Below are 21,554 nucleotides of genomic sequence, written 5' to 3'. Positions count from 1 at the left end.
TAAAATACCATTGATTTTTCCCCTCCCGCTGGCTTTTTTTCAGGCAGACTTTCCAGTTATGTAGGACTGGGCTCCAAACCCATCCATGTTCATTCTGTTTCAGTGGGAATGGCTTTGGATCAGGTCCTTAGTCTGGCTTCAATCACATGTAGCATTCTTCCTGCTTTATTTTTGAGACCTGTTGTATTGTTTCTGGTGATCAGTATCCCTTGCCTAGCTCCATTTCAGTGAAGGCTTAAATGTCCTTACTAAAAGGGCTGGATTTCAGCAAACTACCTTTGGCAAGATCACGAGGGCCACCAACTCCTGGAATCAGTGGATTGAAATAAAGCCACTATGATTTGAGGTCTGCAGCTTTTTCTCTCCTTTCCTTTCTCCTGTCCACAATTGGCTGTTAGCGTAGCCTGCCTTTCCCAGTATAACAATTAGCAAATTGATTCTCACTCAAGTAGTGTCTTGTAAATGTAGCTCTCTTGATTTTTATACTGTTGATTCCTAAAATCCTTAGGGAAAAATCACAGCCTGACTTTTTTTTATTTTTTTATGCCCCTGCTGTTTTAAATCATCCTCCCCTTTTCTAGCCACAGCATAAATTATTTTGACACTGAAAATACTTGCTATGTGTGCAGTCAGCAATGTGACTTTCATAAACTGACAGTGCTAAAAGTGCTACAACAGTTTATGTCTAAGGGTGCTATATTGGAAATGCTATTTCTTACTCTTTTAATGAAATAACAGTTATACAACAGATTAAATAGGTGTTAGATGTAAAGTAAACCATAGATATTGAAATATGTCTGTGAACCCCCAGATAGCAATATAACTTACTGCTGTCTTTTACATTTATGTACATATTCAGCTTGGATCAGCTATTAGTCTCAACTCTGGACCAGCAGAAATTGCAGTCTGTTTTGTCATCAGTGATGGCAAAATGTGATGTCATCACTATGCTCCAAGAAGTTAAAATGCAGGCAGAGGTAAGAAATGAAAGATCAAAACTCAGAATGTGTGGCCAGGGTTGATGAATTATAAATAAAGAGTTCCTGGTATTTTTTAAAATTGTAGGTTTATATATACTCCAAATAATTTTAAAATTCAGCTTGTAGCCTTGTTCTCTATGCTCTTCTATTATCAATAGTACCACTACACATGATGTTAGAAAATCTCTGTACTTTCATAATGTTGATTTGAAAGGCCTTATTATATAGATCAGAGGCAGGCAATTATTTTGGGTAGAGGACCACTTACTGAGTTTTGGTGAGTTATCAAGGGCAGCAAGGGTAATCCCACCCCTTGATGGTTGCCCTGCCCCTGGTCACCATATTGGGACCTGAAGTCCGATGCTGTGCTCCCCCAACCCCTGACCTTTGCCGCCAGACGTCCCTCCCCTTGCCCCGGATGTACTCCTTTTGGGAGGGAGGGTGCTGCAATTTTGCAACTGGAAAAAAATCCCAAATTATATACAACCCCCCCCCCCAATCTACTATAATTTATTTTAATTTTATTTAAAAATATTTTTGTACTGATTTATGTTTGTAAAGTGCATCTAAAGGTGATTGCATAATAGCTCAAAATATGATCCTACTGTGTGTTGTGTCAGGTGTGTGGTTGGGGAGTGGAGGGGTGTGGGGTACGTGGTTGGGGTGGGGGTTGTGGGATTATGGTGGGTGGGGTGGGGGAGAGAGAGACGGGGCCAGGCTCCTGGCTCTGTCGCATGCGGCTCTCATAGACTGAGTGGAAGCCTCATGCATTTCAGCCAGGCAGACCACGCACCCAGGCTTTGCGCTCCTGCCACCCCAGCCTGGGTCCCCAGTGGCCCCAGGGCACTGGCACAGGCTCCACATTCCTTCCTGCCACCACCACACCCCTGCCATTTTCCTGCTTTACCCCCTGCATACCTGCCTGCCCCCACTGCTGCCACTTCTTGTGGCTCCTGCTGCTCCCTGCATTGCCTCCCATGCCACTGCTGCTATCTGTGCTGCTGCCACTTCCCCCAGCGCCCCCATAACTCCCCCCACTACTCCCTGTGCCACTTACCTCCACTGCACCCTCCCCCCCTCCCCACTTCCTGTTCTGGCTTCAGCCTGGCCCAGCCAGCACCACACAGCTCCCAAATGCTGGGCAGATCCAAGCTGTTCCCCCCCCACACCTCTCTCTGTCTGATGTTAGCTGCCTTTCTACTTAGATGGAGGAAGGCAGGGAACAGCCCCAGGGTTGCGAGGCCAGAAGCCACAGAGGCTCCCAGTTGGGGGCTGAGAGCAGGGGGGATGGCAATGGGGTGGGGTGGAGCCAAGCAGGCCTTGCTGCTCAGCTGCTGGGTCCTGCCACTGGCCCCCCCAGGTCCTACTGCTGCTGGCTACCTGTCATCTTTCACAGGCAACCAGGGGCAGATACAAATGCATTTTCTGAAAGTTTTAGGGGCCTCATGGGCCAGATAGAATGGCCTGGCAGGCTGAATTTGGCCCACGGGCTGTAGATATACTGGTTCATTATATATCTGGCCTCAATATAGATATACTGGTTCATTTCGCTCTCATGAAAGTTGTTATGATCCATAGTGAAATGGGCTGCTTTGCAAATCTAAATGGGGGAAACTGTCTCCATTTGAGGCATTCCCATAACTTTAGAAGCCTTTTAGCTCACAAGCATCTGAAGAATGACAATAACACCTTTCTCCAAGTACCTGGCTCAGACCACACCAAGTACCTGGCTCAGACCAAGTTCTCAGATGAACAGGAAAATATTGATCCCATCTGTTCTAGTGAGCTCTCCTTTTCATGAAATTTCAAGGCTATGAAAATGGAGTGGCTGCTTTAAAACAACGTGAAGCATATCTGCTTGGCAGGTTTGGAACAGGCCCGTGCTGCTGTTCTCTCCCCACTCCAGTCTGTGGAGACCAGTTATTGTACTAAGGCAACCTGCTTCATTGTCCAGATGCCTAAAGAAGGCCTCTCATGTTCAATGGTTGCCAGCACATTAATTGTCCATATCTAGCTTGAGTACATGCCCTTCCTCTTTGAATCAAAACTGAAGCTGATATGGGTAAGTAATGACAACACTGGCGGAGCTGACATCTGGTGCACATAACTGACTGCCGGGCTGGATTTGGGTAGCTTCTGAATCTTATTCGCAAAGGTCACAGTTTTTGTATCTAAGAAGGGCTGGGAGGACAGGACCTCCTAAAGCTACTCAGTTTTATGTCTTTCCAGAGGCAGACTAGTTAAAACTTGCGAGTCCAGTCCCAACAGCTTGGTGAGCCAGGTGGGTTTGGCAGATTTTCTAGAATTGGATCTTACTCCTGGCCAAAAGTAATTAAATGCATTTTCAAGTATTTTACATGGAATCTTAGCAGGATTATTTATTCATGCCAGTTTTTAAAATCTGAGAACTCAAATAGTTATAAAATGGAATGCTTTTTGGAATATACTTTGTCTGCATAGTTTCTCCTATCCACATTTAAGTCTGGGATGGCATGTAGGCTGGAAAACTTTATGCTAGTTACATGCTGGATTTAAGTCTACAATGGGACGGTTCTTCAGAATTATATAATCACTGATGAGTGTCTGTGTCAGACTGTAAGCGCCTCTGGGAAGTGGCTGTATCCTTTTTTATGTCTGCATCCTGCTTAATTTACTAGTCATGAAGAAAAATTAAATACTGAAATATTTTTTGGGAAGGTCAGTTTATTGTAACCAGTCTCAGATTTTGGAAGGGTGACCCTTTGGTTATAATTCAAAACTGGAGAGGTCTGAGACCCAGTCTCTTAGTGTACTTAGTTCACTTTGATGGAATTTTTAAGAGAAGAGGGTGTTGGACCCCTAATATCAGGAGCTTGTGCCCCTGCCCGCAGCTAACCTGGGCCCCTGGCAGATGTGCAAGTGAAGGTGCAATGGGATCTGATGCTGGATCACCACAATCACACTTTCTGTGATGCCATGTGTGGGTGGCAGAAGGCATAATTGTGGGATTCAGCATCAAATCCCATCATGCCTTATTGCTAGCGTAGTGGGAGCCCAGGATCACAATTTTGGGCTTCCCGTACACCGGCAAATATCAGGCTTTTGTGGATGGGAACCCTGTCAGCTGATCTGGGCTCCCAGCCACAGGGACCCACAATGTATTCCTATGGCTGGGAACTGTAAGTTGATCTGGGCTTCCAGCCATGGGGGTACATGATGTGCCCCCATAGCTGGGAACCCAATCAGCTGACAGGGATCACAGCCAATTTTTGTGGAATAACTTAGTGGTTTAGTCTTTGTTTTATTATGCCATTAATTGTATCAATGTGCAGCTGGGTAACAATTTAAGGCATAATTACCTGGTTAATCACATCTTAAATAGAAAGTGTTCTGGGGCTGTGGGTTAAGTTATAATTACCCACGTCTCTGGGGCCTAGTGGAGTTAGATTAACTGGTGCTTGTAAAGCATGAAAGGTGGATGATGGAAGTTGTTACAGTAATTAATACAGTTTTGTACAGTGGCCATGCAGAGCAAACTCTAGGCAGCTTTCCATGCTTTTGTTAAAGAAAGAGTTCTACAGCTGGGCGGTGGTCCATCATGTATTTTGGAGAATAAGATTAAGCTCAGGTTGCCTTGTTGAATGTACTGGGGTATTTGAACCTATGAAACCAAATAATGTTGTAGCCCCTAAGAGTTCTTTCTAGTGCAGGTTACATCAGGGTAGGAGTTTAGAAGATTAAGTTAGTGCAGAGAAATGCAAAGTTTAATGGCATCTTGGTATTCTTTTGATATGGCACACTGTGCTGAAGACCAGGCTGGATTTTAGTATTAAACTCATTTATAATGATTTTATTCTTTGTTTCCTCACTTCAAGTAAATAGAGGGCTGTTCACATTGAAGTCCAGCTGGTAATGGCCCCATGAGGCTGTTCTGGAAGTGAGGATTACCATTGCCTAAGATGTTGAGTCTTGTTGCTTTCTTCCTGGAAATACCACTGCAATGAGTGTTCACTGCAGTATGAAGGCGAGCTCTTACTCTGGTTCCGTGTTCCTTAGAGATGCCCCTTTTACCAGGGAAATCCTTCAAGGCCACTAAGTTGGCACAGAACAGCTACAGTGAAGCCAAGAATGTGGCTGGTTCTATTTACAAGACAACCCTTAATGGTGTTTGATTTCCCCACAATGTTTTCTGAGATCAGGGATTTAATTTAATTTAAAACACCGCCCCTGGGGTAGACAAGATTGAGTCCCGTGAACTATGCCAGTTAATGATAAATAGATGAAACTGTGTCAGGGCCTCATTTCTAAAATGATAATATTAATTTCAGAACTGACAGTTCCTGGATATGCTTCATGTTGGAGGTGATCCCAGGGAAGAGGTAGGGAGGTGCTGTTATACACTACCGGTTCCTGATGAGCTACAGAAGGCTCAGTTAATTTTCTGGTACTGCACCAGATAATTGTGTGTTGTCCCACTGACACCACAAAATGTAATCTGGTTTTTGTAACAGTACCTCTTGTTTAGCGTAATGACTATTGCGTGCAAGATACCAGACTTGAGAAATGCATGGTTTGAGCCAGGGATGCCCAACTCGCTTGGATCCAGCAGGCAGGGCCAGTCTGTCAGCCAGATCTAGCACACAGGGCCAAGTCATCTGGTCTGTGGCATTCCCCACAGGCATGGCAAGATGAGCAGTTGCAGTGTTAATTGTCATGGCTCTGGAAGGTGTGGCAATTAATGGTGCCACCAAACCCCTGCTGTCAAATTTCCAGACCCATAAGGAACCTGTGGCGGGTATTGTGTTCACTGCTGGTCTAAGCCAGTAAATTCTATGTTCCAACAGCTGCACATTATTTTATATGGATCAGTTTTGTACTATCGTTCACTTGCTCGCAAGCCAAATGCAGTCCTGATGTAAGCAAGTTATGCTCCTTTTTTTTTTTCACTTGAGTGCCATTTTTTTACACTAAGGCTTAGTTTAGCTCAAGGACACTGATTCCTAAGCAGTATTCTCAGTGACTTGCTGGGTTGAGAAGCAGAATATTCTGCTTCAGAAGACAAGATTTTCACTTGCAAAAACGCTGCTTACTACTGAAAGCTAAACTCTTTTTCTATGCAGCCCAGATCAGTAACGGTTAGCACTTTTCACCATGTAATGAGTAGTGACTAGGGTCGTGTGTGTGCCTGTCATTTTTTACAGTTGGCTAAATGCTTTTGCACTGCTTTAATGTTGTCGATGTTTGCATGCCTCAGCGGTGTATTGCACATTAATTCCAGCTGCTGTAGGAAATTTGGCAGCATAATGCACCTTAAATGACTTGGGGTGCAGCAAAGTAAAACTCCTTCAAGGAGTTTTAGTTTACTGTCCCTGCAGCTGTGGAGCAAAGCACTGGGCTCCATGCAGCTGTGCAGCTCTGTAGAAAGCCTTCCAGACAGCCCGGCAGCAGCCCAGGAAAGCTGGCTTCACCCAAGAAAAGTGGCAAGCCTGATCTCCCCCCCCCAGAGCCTGCCTGCCTGCCTGAGCTGCACGGAGGCCTGGTGCTTCCCTCTGCAGCTACGCTGCCCCCCAGGACTGCCTGAGCTAGGTGCCTGTGGGCAGGTGTTGCCTGTCGGGGGGGCCCACCGCAGGTAAGTCAATGTGGTGTGTGCATGATATGGGGGTTTAATCAGTCCTAAATTGAAGCCGTGTTTTTTAAAACCCACGGCTTCAATTTAGGACCCCTGTTTCCTCTACACCTGCCCTAAGCATATGTGGAGCAAGTTGTTTAATCTCAGTCAGAGGGGTGGAATGGACAGAGATACTGATCTGCCACTGTAGGTGATCCGCTCATGTGAGGATTGGGAAATGTTGTGATAATCTAGTCCAGCCTCTGATACAGCACAGACCACATAACAAATATACAAATGCAGTAGGTGTAGTTGAACTAGAAGGTACCTGTTAGAGAAAAACTCCAGCCCCAATCTTCATTTAAAACGTCCAGTGCTAAAGAATCCACCACCACTATTGGTAAGTTGTTCCAATTACGGCTGCTTTTGACATTTTCTGTCTGTCTGATCTAAAGCTATCAAGCTTCAACTTCCACCTATTGGGCCCTGTTCCACAAGTATCTGCTAGATTAAAGTGACCTTTGTTAGAGTCAGCTGAGAGCACCTATAATACTACCCATGCTGTACAAATAAAAAGAGAACCTCTGTTCAATTCCTTCCACAAGAATTACATTGTTTTGGTGAAAACTGCAGCTCTCAAGCTTGAAGTAGTTTGCAAATCTAGTCTTTCTTCAGGACTGTAGTATTGATTGCTGGTGGTTGTTTTCTATTCTTTTGTTAGAACAAAGAAGATGCTTACTTTGTAGTCCTGAGTAAAGAAGAAGGAGCTGGCCTGGGGTTTAGTGTCGCTGGTGGAATAGATCTGGAACAGAAATCAGTCATAGTAAGTGATGACTACAAGTCATTTTTAGCAGAAGCTGACTTAAAGGCAGGCTGGAAATTAAATCAAGTGCTCATTCAAGATTTATTGCAAATCAGTCTGAGTCGTAAAATAATGTCTTTGAGAGAAGGCTGCTTGTCATCTGCTACTGCAATCAATGCTCAGATAAGAACAATAAGCTGACGTAATACTTTTGTTCCTGGAAATGAATGCCAGTTATTTTCAAACTAGCCTAAAAAGTGTAACTCAATTATCATCCTGTTGAATCCAGGAAAGTCCATAGGATATCAGTAAAATCTCACATGCCTGCACTGAACGCAGCCTGGTGTAGGTGGATTTTAGTTCTTATCTTTGAAAATGTGTTCTTTGTTTGTGCTTTGTGAACCCAGGAAAAGCCACATCATGCTTCAGTAAATATCTGATTCTTTTGGAGTTGTTTCTGTTATTGAAAACTAATAATTTTGTGTTCATAAGGTTTGTTAAGTAGGAGGCAGTCTAAACAGTCTAAGTACCCTTAAGTAACACCAGGCAAAAAAATATTGATGCCAAACAACTGAACTTCTTTGCAAAAGTAGAAGCATTAAGACAGAGGAAATGTAAGAGAACCCATGCAGCATGGCCTCCAACATGGTTGAAGAGTTTCAATCTGACACTTAAAGGGTAAAACCATTTGGTTCTGAGATTAGGACGGTGGGGCTGAAGCAGTGCTTATAGGAAGGTTCTGGTTCCTGCTTCCAGGACTGTTTGTATATTTTACATGAAACGTCATTGGGTTTAAATTCAAAATGAGACCCTGGGAGCAGGATGGAAAATCAGGACCTCTCTGTCCTAGTTGAGTCTTCTAGTCACAGGTCTGCCCCTTCATGCTCCCTCTATTTGTTTCTGCATAGGAGAGCAGCCTCCCTATCCCTAGTCAAGTAGTTAGGGCTTTCTCCTGAAAGATGGGAGATGAATCTCCTTAGGCAGATGACAGTATGAAACTTAGATTTTCCACTCCCTAAGTGGGTGCTTTTTACCCTTTGCTATTACAAAATGAGTGGGTAGCATCAGCACATCCTGCTCCTTTGGCTGTGCTGTAAAATAAGGCTATGACTGCTACTGCATTTTGTAGAGTGCCTCATTCTACAGAGTCCTAGGTGTGTGCGGAGCATGCTAGATTGGGCCCCTCAGATGATTTAGGTGCTGCTCTTCCCATTTCTGGACCCAGTTGGGTTTAGCAGTAAGTTAGGCACTGAGCTGTCTACACTGAAACAGTTATAATTATGCCTAGAAACAGAACTCTAGGTGTCTTGGGACCTCTTAAGGTACAAAAATGATGTATGTAGTGTTTAGGCACCTCTGGGGATTAAGCAGCAATTAGGTTGGACTTTTCTGGATCACAGTTTTAGACTTGGGCACTTAAATTCTGCTTTAGGAACTTAAATCCTTTACAAGATCTAGGCCTTCGCTCCTAGCTGGGAGTGCCTCCTTTAACTGCTTCTGAATTCTGCCCAGAAATTTAATACTGAAATTATTGTGGCTTGGCAGAGCCTCTTCCTGGGTGAATCAAGGCTTTGAAGAACTCTCCAGCAGATCTCTTGCATACTCCATTGTAGGTACTAGAGAAAAGGCCTTTGTCTACATTGTAAAGCTCTGCTGACAGTGTTTTGTTGGCTGACATGCTGATGAAATACCTGCTGTGGGTGCAACTCTGTTAGTAGTCGATGGCTTCTGCCAGCAGAATTGGTCACTTGGAAACACCTACAGAACTACCAGGTGGCCACGAAGCAATGAATGTACGGATTGCAGTGCAGACTTAGGCCCATCTAAGCCCCATTTTAGACACCTACATCCTTTTCAGGATATGTCCGATAGTACTAAGCATGGTGTTTGGGACTGCTTACAAGAAGTGTTGTGCTTGATGGTGTTTGGTATCAGGCTCATAAACTAAGCCTTTTGAGGGTCAGGCCTCCATTTTGAGCAGTTCTGAAAAGTACCATGCATATTCGTAATGCCGTCTCAGTACTAAATAGAAACTTTCTTGTAGGTCCACAGAGTGTTTTCGAAGGGTGTGGCATCTCAAGAAGGGACCATTCATCGAGGAGATCTTGTTTTGTCAATCAATGGCATGTCTCTCATGGATTCACTTCATGGAGATGTTCTGAATGTTCTCCATCAGGCCAGACTGCACAAATATGCAGTCATTGTCATCAAGAAAGAAAAAGACAGAGGAAAGGATTCTTCCAGACTTGAAATAACTGCTCCTGGCAGAAGATGCTTTGGGCCTGGAAAGGATGTTACCCTGGATATAGGAGGGACAGGTACACTTTTACTCCAAGAACAGTTGGCATGAATACACTACAGAGCAGAACCAGGGGAAAAAATATGTTTCAGATTATAAATGTCTGTGTGATCAGATCAAAGAGAGCAAATAGCATGTACGTCAAGATTTATTTGTACTTTTTGGAAGTCAAGTGTAATTTTAGAAACTGTCATAAATAGATAGACCCTTAGATGAACACTCGGGCTCTTATCCAGTTCCCATTGAAGTCAGTGTCTGTCTTTCCACATATTCTTCCAGTGTAGGATTAAATGTAGATTACATATTTAAATGCCTTTAAAATGACAATAGTAGCTGGTGCAAGAAAAAACAAACCACAAATCTCCTTGTTATTCATAAGAAATGAAATTAATCTATAGAATGGCAGGATTTATTTTTTAAGATGGTTTTTATTAAACATAGCAGATAGATATTTTGATATTACAATAAACAGAAAAATCTCATTCAAACCCAAATCTGTATTCTGGGAGGAGACCTGCAAAAAGTTAGATTTGTATCATATATGAGTGGTGTCATGAATAGGTTTCAGTTTGGGCGCACAGCCTTGTTTTGTAGCTGAGGCCTGTCGGGTGTTAGAACTTAGACCTTTTATCATTCAAAGTGTGCTGTGGCTGACTATTTGCTATGGCTTCATGCATGTGGCATTTGTTCCTGGCTTGGAGTTCCACTGTTAAGCATCCCGGAGAGGAATCAGTTGGCAATGCTGGATAACTCCCAGTAACCAAAGATTTATTAGTATGCTTCTGTAGGGGTATGTCCGATCTGCCACAGGGAGTTTCCTGTTGCTTATCTGAAGTGGAGCACCAAGAAATTGAGACACACGATAGTCCATGACCACTCTTGTAAATGATCAGCTCCATCTTTTAGTGGAGCATGATTCTTTTTGTTATTGCTATTTTTATTGTCTGGTACTTTCAACTTAAATTATAATAGAATATCCAGAGACATCGCTAGAAGAGATAGGAAGCATTTTTTAAATAAGTGGACCAGATACTCAACCATGTAAATTAGTGTTACTCTGTTATCTCCAATAGAACCTGCACATTTTACATAGGCAGAAGAACTGGCCCCAAAACAAGTTTTTATTGTTAGGTTGAGGTGACCAATCTTCAGAGTATTTGGAGTATATAATCTTTGGAATATTAGATACTTTGTAATTGTAGTATGGAGTCTATAGCTTCCTTCATTTTGATATAGATGTATTGCCACTAGAGACAAAGACACCAGGATGTACCATATCAACTGGATTAGAATAGCCTTATAAAATTGTTATTTTGTAGTCACAAAGATGTAAAGAACTTCAATACAGATAGTCTTGACTTTCTACTCTAAAATCACTCCTTCCACTTATATTAAAAGGTGCACAGCCCCTTTGGTGCAACCACTAGGAGGCAGCATTATCTCGTGTTGTGTTCATTAAGGGGCAGTATAGACATATGGTAGCCTGTACATTTACATATGCTATTTTCCAATAGGCAAAGCTTACCCTCAGGTAGCAATTTATAATTGATAGCAATTTAATTCAAGAGGTAATACTAATTCATAGCAATTCCATTGGTATTTAAACTGCACCATCCCCTGGAGAAGAATATAACACTTTTTTGCAAACACTCAGGTCCATTGGTACAAGGTGTAGTTATCAGTAGACATAGCAGTGTGCCACCTTTATAACACCTGTGCTTCAGCCGCTATAGGGCAACACACATCTTCTGGCAGAGATTTGACAATTCTAGTACTAGTGAGCAGAAAAACATTCATCCTAGTTGGTAAACGCTACCTTAATGGAGATGGTAGTTGTTTAAATTAAATAGCCTGGCTATTTAGAAAGCTGTCATGCAAATCATAAACAAAGGGGTATCCAGCCAACAACTGTAAAATGTTTTGCAGCTCATTGTTTTTGTAATTTTTAAATACATCTTTAAAAAAAATAATGTTTGTAATTTTTTAATAAAATACCGTTGGCCACATTTTTCAATACTCCTCTTAAAGGTCACCTGCTGGAAGTTTATCTGGACAGTAGTGCCTGCATGTCCCAGCCAGAACGGGTCAAGTGTGCCCTACCCAGCCTCACTTGCAGGCATGTCCCCAGCCCCGAAATTCCCTGGCAAGGGGGCATCACTTTGATCCTATTTGGTGAGCTTGAGAGAGGCCAAGGGGTAAGAGAGTAGCACCCTTATTGGTTTATTTCTATTTGGATTGTGTCTGGCCACATGTACACAGGCCTTTCCTGTGTGGGAGCTGACATCACCACAGTATAGGAAGGCCCTAAAATATCTCGGCATATCTTTAAGAACTTGCCAAATCAAAATTTTTCTATGCACAGGGTGAGTAATTGTACGTTGCAAATGTTGAACTGCATGTGCCAACCAAAGAAGTGAACATATGCTTTTAAGAAAAATGGGTTAAAGCTGGTCATAGTTGGAGTGGAAACTAAACAGTTAATCGTTTTGTCACCAGAGCAAAATTGTGATTTGAAGGTGAATAATGAAACGTTGTATATATTCTGTTGCAGGCCTAAATATGGATATAAATGATGTTGTGTGTATTGAATTATTGAAAACCTCTGCTGGCTTGGGATTCAGCCTTGATGGTGGAAAAGCGTCAGTTTCTGGAGACAGACCTTTGCTTGTAAAAAGAATATTTAAAGGTAGTAGAAACTAATTGGAACATGGCCATGATCCCATTCTTTTTCTTACTATCTCATGTATAGAATCATGAATACAATGCTCATGAAAGTAAATTATTTTTACATTAATTCAATTACTCTCAATAACTGAAGGCCTGATCCTTCAAAAAGGGAAAGAGTCAAAATGTTGCTAGCCTGTGTTCCTATTTGGTCTAGCAACGTGTGTGTGTGCGTGATATAATACTTTAGTTTTGAAATTAAAAGTGGTATTATACCCAAAGCCATTGATTTTACACAGTATGTGTTTATCTGGAACCACTTATATTATGGTCATTAATTAGAGTTTGTGCTGTGTATCTTGATAGAGGATGGTTGCAGATGAATTACCATTAGAGAAAATACACTTTTGTCAATACCGTCTAATTTCTAACTGTACAGGAAGCTTGTTCTTTAACTGCTTCCATCTCAGCTGCTAGGCGTCTGGTCTTTGCTGAAGAACTTGCTTTGTCCCTTGTTATTACCAACAATTAAAGGGTCAATTGAGAAGAGGTTAACATGCTGTTTGAGACTTGGGCCATTTTTTCTTTACAATATATTTCATTTTTTCTGGAAATAAGTATTGCAGTCTGTATGAGCAGGCACATTATATATTATATAATAGTAGAGCCAGTGTACAGCATCTTTTATTCTTCTGTAATGCTCATTTTAATCTCAGCAGCTTGGTTTCACACAAAATTTATTTAACAGTTGGAGTTTAACATGGGAGTTATAATAATACTGTACTTTTCCGTTATTGAATGCACCCTACTGGGATAAATTGTAAGTATTCAGAATAATGACCTAGTGGTTAAATAGCTGTTGTTCAACGACTCATTCTTTTTCACTGATCATAGTGGGAAGCAACCCCTGCTGCCTCTTTTATATTGACAGTTTATTCCTTTATGCCCATAGGTGGTGCTGCAGAGCAAGCTGGAAATATAGAAGCTGGAGATGAAATTCTTGCCATTAGTGGAAAGTCATTACTTGGTCTCATGCACTATGATGCCTGGAATATCATTAAATCTGTCCCAGAGGGACCTGTTCAGTTGCTTATCAAGAAGCCTAGAACTTCAGTATGACAGAAGCACTATCAAGAAACGCACCTCTTTAAGGCAAAATAGTCACCTGAATAAGCCCTTTCCAAACATACTACCAGCTGTCCTTACATTTTGAAGCTATGTAGAAGTAGCTTAATGCACTCCAGTGGAATGCTTAAAGCATCAGAAAAGCAGTATGCAAACATGCAGGGTATTAAAAATATTTATCAAGGATGTAAGAAGCCAGTCTCCAGGAGGATCTTTGTGTCGGGCAGCAGTTCAACAGACATTCAGCATCGTAAAGCAGATTTTGATTAATATTGTGCCTGTTTCTGACATACTTAGGGTTTGCAGATTTGGGGCATAACTCATTTGTTGCTATCCTGTTAACAAGGATGGGCATATACAGACTGTATATCACTTAGCTATAACTTGACTTTAATACACTTACTTGGGGTCCAGTCTTTATTTGTTAATATAAGAGAATGTCTGGAACAATCTCACTTTATTCTTCTAAATACAGTTTTGCTAAAAATGCATGATGAGAGAGATATAATTTTGCACAACTTTGTAAATCTAAAACAGAATCATTTTATCACAAACCTCAAAATCATTGAAAAAAATATGAACTCACCACAGTTAAATGAGCCCTCAGTGGCATATTATACTGGAAGATCAGACGTATTAAGGCAGTAGAACTCTGTGTGCAGACACTTGTTTCAGGAAAGAAAATCTGTCCCGGTTGGCTGGTAATCTGTCTAGGATCAAGGGGATGACAGCAGTTCAGGTTTACAGCTTTAATTAAGACAGGTATAAAAATTGCAATCAATATTTCAGACTTGGGTTCCTTAAATTAGGCATTTAAATAAAAGTGGGTTGAATGTTTAGGTGCTTAGTACTCACTAACTTCACTGAGTGCTAAGCATCTTTGTAAATCGAGCCACTTTCGTTTAGTTACCCAAAAAAGGACTATGGTTGCCTTACTTTAAACAGTCAAGTCTGAAGATTTAAACACTTAAATCTGAACTGGCTGTACTGGTGACTTTTTTAATCATTCTTTTTTTCCCCTCAAATATTTATTTTTTGATTGTGTGTGTGTGTGTTAGTGTTATAAATATGGTTTAGACTGAGTGAGGAATGGGCTGACTGTTGAGGATTTTGATTTGTGGAATTGTAACTTTATATGTATAGAACATAACTCCTTAGATAAAATATTATAGACACAATAATACAGAAATGGCTGCAGTGTCACATGCACTTATCTTGAATTCCTCACCATTCAAAGCATGCACCCCTAGCAGGCCATTTTGCTGTGTGTTATTTATACCGTGCTGTTTTAAGGGAAGAACATGTACAATATAAGAGATTAGAACAGACAATTTATTTCCCCAAGTTTGGGATGACTGAACAACTCATACCAGTGACAAAACAAAAATTGGGTGCCATCCTTAACAGTGAGAAACAAGTTGTTTGTTCCACTGTCCTCAGAAGCTTGTATTTGGACAAAGGATTGGCCTGAAACCTAAGGTCTTATCAACCTTAACTGAAGAGGCATTCAAAATCCAAACCGGGAGCCAATTCAACACCTTGTAAATGGCACTTTTATTGATGAAGGGCCAGGGTCATGGGTGGGTGATATATTTAAAAACTCTGGAGGTGCATTTTGCAGTGGGAGCTGAGCCCTAGATTATACCATAACCCAATTTATTTCTGTTTATTCCAGCAGGTTTTAGTCAGTACTTGTAAACGAGTGAAGCATTTGGGTTCAGTTTGTTTTCCTCACAAGTTGGGTAGAACAAAACTAGTGACATGGGGAAGTAGATACGGTTCTGGGTAGCATCCAAAGATTAGGTGAGCAGAAAAGTTGCACAGAATAAAAATAGAAATAAATATATCTTTGATTTTTTTTTCCCAGTCCCATGAATGTGCGCATATGTGTATCCAAGGAGAGAGGTCTTTATGGTTTTGGTGAAAAATATGCTGGACTTAGCTTTACAGCTGTTTTGCCTACAGAAGCCAGAGGAGGTCTGTGTGAAGTGGCTGCAGAGTTGGATCCACTATGGCTACAAACAGATGTTGCATTTATCCTGAGATAAACCATTTTATCCTGGGAAAAGTGCAGGTGTTTAGGTGTCCATTGCCCTGTGACAAATCCCAAAAAGGTTTATGGATAAGAAGTACTAACAATGTCTCTAGGAGCACTGTAAAGTATGCCTATACATTGCATCATCCCCGGATTGCATCCTTGAATTAGTAGCAGAAAAATGTATTCAGTCCCTCACCAAACCCAGATTAGAAGTGTAATGTGTGTACGTGCCAATTCTGGGATGTTTCTGTTCCAGGACAAATACAGGCACAACTTGTCCAGGGACAAATGCGCAAAGTTTGTTCCTAGTCTACTCTGGAAGGGATTCTGGAAGGACAGCCCCCTTCTCTTGCATGATGTTCAGTCATCATCTGTGGGGTCTGCACGGTTACAGATTTCCAGCCACATGGAACTCATTGTGGTCTCAGGGCCTAAATTGGGAGGAAAATTTTTGTTTAATTTATATTTAAAACTGAGAGAGAATAGTTGGTGATAACAATTAAACTGTGAGGCCTTCTTCAGGAATAATCTAACCTAAGATAGTGATAAATAAATAATATGTATTATAAATACATGAATATGCATGTTAAGTTTAATACAGTATAGTGCATACATACCGATATATATACAGTACAGTACTGACATTTTTCTAGTTTAAAATACTAAACCACACTTATGTGTTAAGAAGAACATTTTGTTCCAATTCACCATTTAAGATTTACTAAATTCCAGACCAGGAAGTATACGGATCCCACACTCCTAAATAAGTGTGAACACAAATAGGACGGCCTTTTAAATCTTGTGCATTAAACTTAAAGACTTTGAAGTTTGTCCTGAAAATGACACATGGTAAATAATAGAATTTTTCAGACACTTATTTGCTGGTACTATTCATTTTGAGTGGTTTTGGAAAACTTTCATTTTCACTAAATTAATACCATACAGTTGCTTATTCATAGGCACTTAAAGATGTATGTGGCGGGCAAATATTAATAGCAAAAGTAAGTGGGAATTTCTGTGTTTGTGATAGAATACTGAATATAATTTGAAGGAACGATGAAATTTTAATATTTAAATATATGATGGCCCATTAACATGTTCTAGATAGATACCAACGTCTAGTGATGTGTATTTTTTGTTTTGATGTAGTAATTACGTTTTAACCCTGACTTATTAGATTATGTGATCATTTTTCCTGCCAAAAATGTGATTTCTTAGGTAATAGGAAATGGAAGATCTCACTGATGATATTACCAGAGCTGAAATTATTCCAATAACATTTCTGGGCAAATGTATTGAAGTAATATTCCCCATGAATTCCTATGTCCCATAATATGAAATTTGCTTTGGTAAGGCAAGAGTGGAGAAAACTGTCAGATATAATGAACTTCTGCACAGCAGCTGGTAAAAATAAAGTTCTGCAATTGTCTGAATGTAGAATAAGAATATATGAATGGTTTTATGTTGGAAAACATGGAATTATAAGGTATTTAAGTGTTTCAAAGAAAACGGACAACAGGTAACAGGCAGGCACTACAGCATATAGGGCTCTATTCAATTCACAGTTTTTGTGGAAACTGTGAAAAAGGTGGTTTCTGCCATCATCATGAAAACTGGCATCCTCCCTCTGCTCCTGATTGACCAAGAGGGCTGCCCTGTGTGCGGCCCCACCCCTCTCTGCCACTGGGCAGCAAGGAATGGGTCTGCATAAAGGGCAGGCTTCTCAGCCAGTCAATAGCGAGGGGCAGGGCCACCGGGGCCCCTCCACCAGTCACCACAAGGGTCTCCCTGCAAAAAGACCGCAAAAATGGTGCTGGGTGCTGGAAGTGGTCTGCAATTTTTACTTCTCCTTCATGTGCTTTAAGTAGATCCCTACCTATGACTAGTCTCTAAGAGTAGTTGACTTGACTGTACTTTTCTTTTTCAAAGTCTGGGTTTTTTTCTATTTTCAGCTAGAAACTATGTTACTCATTTAGGAACATGGTGATGCTAAAAGGAACCATGAAGATTCCTTGAGTAGCTTTGCTGTCACAGCCACAGATGCCCCTAGCTATTCTATTTATCCATGAAGTCGGAAAGGGTTTTGGAGAGCCCTAGATTCTCTGGGCCACCTTCTGGTCTCAGACCAGTGTTAATTCAGGATATCTCTTTTGAAGGCAGGAGAGGCTTTCACCAATGGGGAGCTAGTGTGAGAGCAGAATTGGCCCCAACGTGTGTGTCCGTCCAGCTGTAAGATAAAGAATGGGACCATAGGATTCAAAGATTCAATGTGTGTATGATCAAGGAACCAAGCCCCTCCCCTGCAGCTGAGCACTAACGAGTGAGGAAAGATTCAGAATGCTCCCAAGGCCTCACTCGCACGGATAATCTTGATCTTGGCTAATTGAAAGCCTGTCCCCAAGCTGCTGCATCTGTATACAGGTAATAGTCACCTCAGCATTACTTAAGCCCTAATGCAGGGCATACAGCTCCACCTAAGAAAGTAAGTGTGTTAAGAGTCAGGATGCCCAAGCAGCTCTTCATTATGGATTATGGATAATGAAGAGAGGGAGGCTGGTGTTCAGAACAGGCCAGCTTTTCTTCTGCATAAAACCTAACATCTGTTACCTTCTAGGCCCCAAGCAGCTCAGGAAGGTGAACATGCTGGATTTTGATTTGGCCTGGGCTCTGGGCATTATAATAGCCTGAAGTCCTTATGCATGAAATGTTCCCATTTAGAGGCAGTGGGGATTGCACCTGTATTAAAGACTGCAGGATCGGGCCTAAATTTAGGAAGAGCCAATATGTTTGGTTATTTTCATCCTAAAATGTCCTTTCAGGGGCTATTAAGTATTAGGATAATTTTGAGTGATTGGGGTTTCTAATATTATTCAAGTAGAGTTAGCCCTCATAAGTGACAGCTGTTTCTTTTTAAATTCCTGATGAATTATTCACAGCCAGGTTTTGGACTGTTTACCTGTTCATGCATTTTAGGATATGTAAATGTACACATGAAAATATTGATGGGAATTGGACTAGATCAGGTGAGAATTTGGAATCCCACTTTAGTTACGTTTTGTATGTTAAGCTGATATGTTATTGTATGATATTGTATATGTACACTTTTATTTATATAAATATAACTTCTTTTATTGAAAAACCTTCAAAATGCCTTGTATATTATAAAAAAGTGAGTGCAATAATATGGAATAGACTGTACATTTGCCAAAGTTACTTTGTCTCTGTTATGTAAATCTGTATCCCCGTAAACTTTGTCTTTCAGTGGTTTTGAAAAATAAATGGTATACTTCGTACCTCTCTAGATTTCCATTTCCACAACAGTTCTCCATTTGAACCTTTAGAAGCATTCATGGAAGTAAGTTGTTTTTGTTTTTTGTTTTTTTTTCCTGAAAAGCACAACCAAAACTCATGACATCTAAAAATGTCAAAGTATATATCTGAGCTAAAAACAGGCTTAGAGTTCTCATCAGTGGCAGTCAGGTTGCCAGCTAGTTGCTATATAAATGTTACATTATAAAGGGCTCCTTACAGCAACTATCTGGAATATAAGATGGAGTTTTTAAGCATTTCTGCACAGAAAATGCAAATATGTAAGTAAAACCCAAGTTTCCTTGTTATCACTAATAACTGATGCTTCTCTGGAATTTTGCACTAGTGATCAATTCTGAATTTTCCAACCTGCTTAAAAAATAGAAAAGTTCCTAGTCTCTATGATAGACTGTATATCTAATGCAGAATGCTTCCTATGCATGGAAGCTTGATGTAATAGCATCCAATCCTATATTACAGATCATTCCACAAATAAAAAGACTTGTTCCATACTGGTAAACAAATCCCGAGTGTACTAAAGTCAATAGGACCTGGACCCTAAAATTTTAATCATATAAAACTCATTTTGTCAATCATTAGTCTCTTCTCTGTCCATTGAGAGTCTGCCCATGGTTGGTGAGACAGCCTGCTATTGGGAACTGGCTTTCTGTACTTCACTTCATTAATTTCTTCATTTACTAAATCATCCTGTAAAACACATGATTCTCCATCAGCCAAGCTGCTTCATTTCTTCTTCCTCTTTTTGGATTCACGAGTAAGCATTTTTATTCAGTTACCGTAAGTTTTTAAAGCAGTGCTTTCCCATAACTAGGAAGAACTAGTCCTAAGCCCCGGTACCTTTTCTAAAGCCAAGTTGAATTTTACATAGAAAACTTGCATTGAGCAATTTTGTTGCCCATGGAGCATGCAGCCTCCCCATCCCAAATGGCAGCACTCCTTGGAGCACTGAAAACTTGCAAGCAAATTTGTTAATGAATTTAGGGATAAAAAAGTAGTTAAACATGGCAGTGTTAGAGCAATGTTGTAGCTGCAGTGGTCTAGGTATTATGTGAGAAGCAAGGATTTCTTTGGGTGGTATCTTTTATTGACCTGAAGAAGAATGTCTTGCATTTGAAAGCTTGTTTAACTCTATCCCAACTATGCAGTTGGTACAATAAAAGATATCATTGACAGAAATCCTGAAGCTAGTTCTCTGCATCGTGTCCTTTTCAATCCCATGAATGATCTTAAAGGAATTTCACAGTTTGCATAACATAGCTTGTCTACTCAGACTTCACTGTGGTATGTTTGGAGAAGATTCATTGATGTGTGTGATTTAGCCTTCGCTTTCTTGTAATTTCTTTTGTGTTTGGGAATTTATATTACATTATTATTATGAAGCATTTGGGATCTGTTCTTGTTGAAGTCAGTAGGGAGAACTCCAGTTCATCCATTGGAACTATAGTATGCAGAATACTTGTGCAGGTAATGGAAGAAGCTATGCAAAATAAAGTTATGTCACTTCTGACAATTCATAAGCTGAAAAACACTAATACCTACAAAATGGAAATGGAGAGCATCTTGACCCAAGAGAAATACTTTGTTTATCCTTATAACCTATTCATTTGAGGAAATGCATTCACAAACATCAGTTCTTCTATGTCTAGAATATATTCCAGAAAGTTCGTAGGAAACTTTATCCAGGAATGTCAGCTTTCTGGTTGTAGTGTTTCAACCCATCCTTGGAAAATCTGGTACCATGTGGTCCCTGAAAAAGTGTGAGTGAAATAATTTTTCATTCATGGAAGGCAGAAACACATGTATCCAGAGGGTTGTATTCACTCTCTACCAGTTTGATGACAATGTGATACAAAAGAAGTGATGTCCCAGACAAGCCCAGACAAGACATTACAAATATATGGGCTGTGGTCGGCTCCCCAAAGAACAACTTCAAAAATGAAGTCTCCACCCTAGGAATGTTCCAGATCCAGAGCTGGATCTGAATTTTACAGTATCAAGCCATCTCTGCTAAAAAGTGGCCTCACTATATGATCTCCTGAATCTCAAGGACTTCACACCATTTTCCAAGCAACATGTGTTCTGCAAACAGCTTGGCAGGTAGGACAGAGGTCAGGAAAACAGATCTTACGATGATAGGCTGAGAGACATGGGACTCTTTAGCCTGGAAAAGCGTAGGCTCGGTTCTTTATTCACATCTAATGGCATCAACGGGGCTGTGATCTGAGAACAGTGATTTAAGTGAGTAGTTGTTCTTCTCAAAGATGGCTCCAATTCAAAGATTTCCAAAGTGTCCCTGGATGCTACAAGCAGCCTTCCCCACAGAGGAGCAGGTGCCTTGTATTCACATGCCTCTTAGTCTTACTCAACTGCACCAGCCTCACCATAGTTGAGGCTGCTCAGTAGGCATCTTAGCTCACTGGTGAGTGTATCCCGAGGCTGGTGTAATGGCCTCCAATGAGGCCAACCCTACTAGCTGTTTGGAGGGAGAGGAGCCATGCTCTCTGGGAGTCTCCTGAGTCAAGGGTTTCAGGGGCTTTTAGGAGACCAACTATACCTGGTCATTCGATGAGGCTGTAGTGTACGAGGCAGCCCAGGCACAATATGACACTAAAAGGGAGAAGTGGTTTTAGCATGTGAGGGCAGAGACTCAAGTTCCTTCTTACAGCACCCTCTGAGCCACCTGTTTGGTTTCTCCAACACTGTTTGCTTTTTATACTATGATCTACGAT

The 21,554-nt window shown here is 41.0% G+C and overlaps 1 protein-coding gene across 3 annotated transcripts in view; it reads left to right on the top strand.

Annotated features, from left to right (window-relative positions):
* Positions 1–18,793, top strand: part of PDZD2 (PDZ domain containing 2) — a 199,057-nt gene extending 180,264 nt beyond the window's left edge. For all 3 annotated transcript variants that reach the window (XM_019531915.1, XM_019531914.1, XM_019531913.1), the window contains 5 exons: positions 860–977; positions 7,289–7,390; positions 9,414–9,687; positions 12,220–12,354; positions 13,285–18,793. In XM_019531915.1, the coding sequence (XP_019387460.1) occupies positions 860–977; positions 7,289–7,390; positions 9,414–9,687; positions 12,220–12,354; positions 13,285–13,451 (796 nt within the window). In that variant the 3' untranslated portion in view covers positions 13,452–18,793. The remainder of the gene's footprint in view (positions 1–859; positions 978–7,288; positions 7,391–9,413; positions 9,688–12,219; positions 12,355–13,284) is intronic.
* Positions 18,794–21,554: the final 2,761 nt, after the last annotated feature.

This window comes from Crocodylus porosus, unplaced genomic scaffold (assembly GCF_001723895.1).
Source record: "Crocodylus porosus isolate Cpor-Errol unplaced genomic scaffold, CroPor_comp1, whole genome shotgun sequence".
NCBI classification, from domain to species: Eukaryota; Metazoa; Chordata; order Crocodylia; family Crocodylidae; genus Crocodylus; species Crocodylus porosus.
This window is presented reverse-complemented; position numbering and strand designations above follow the sequence as displayed.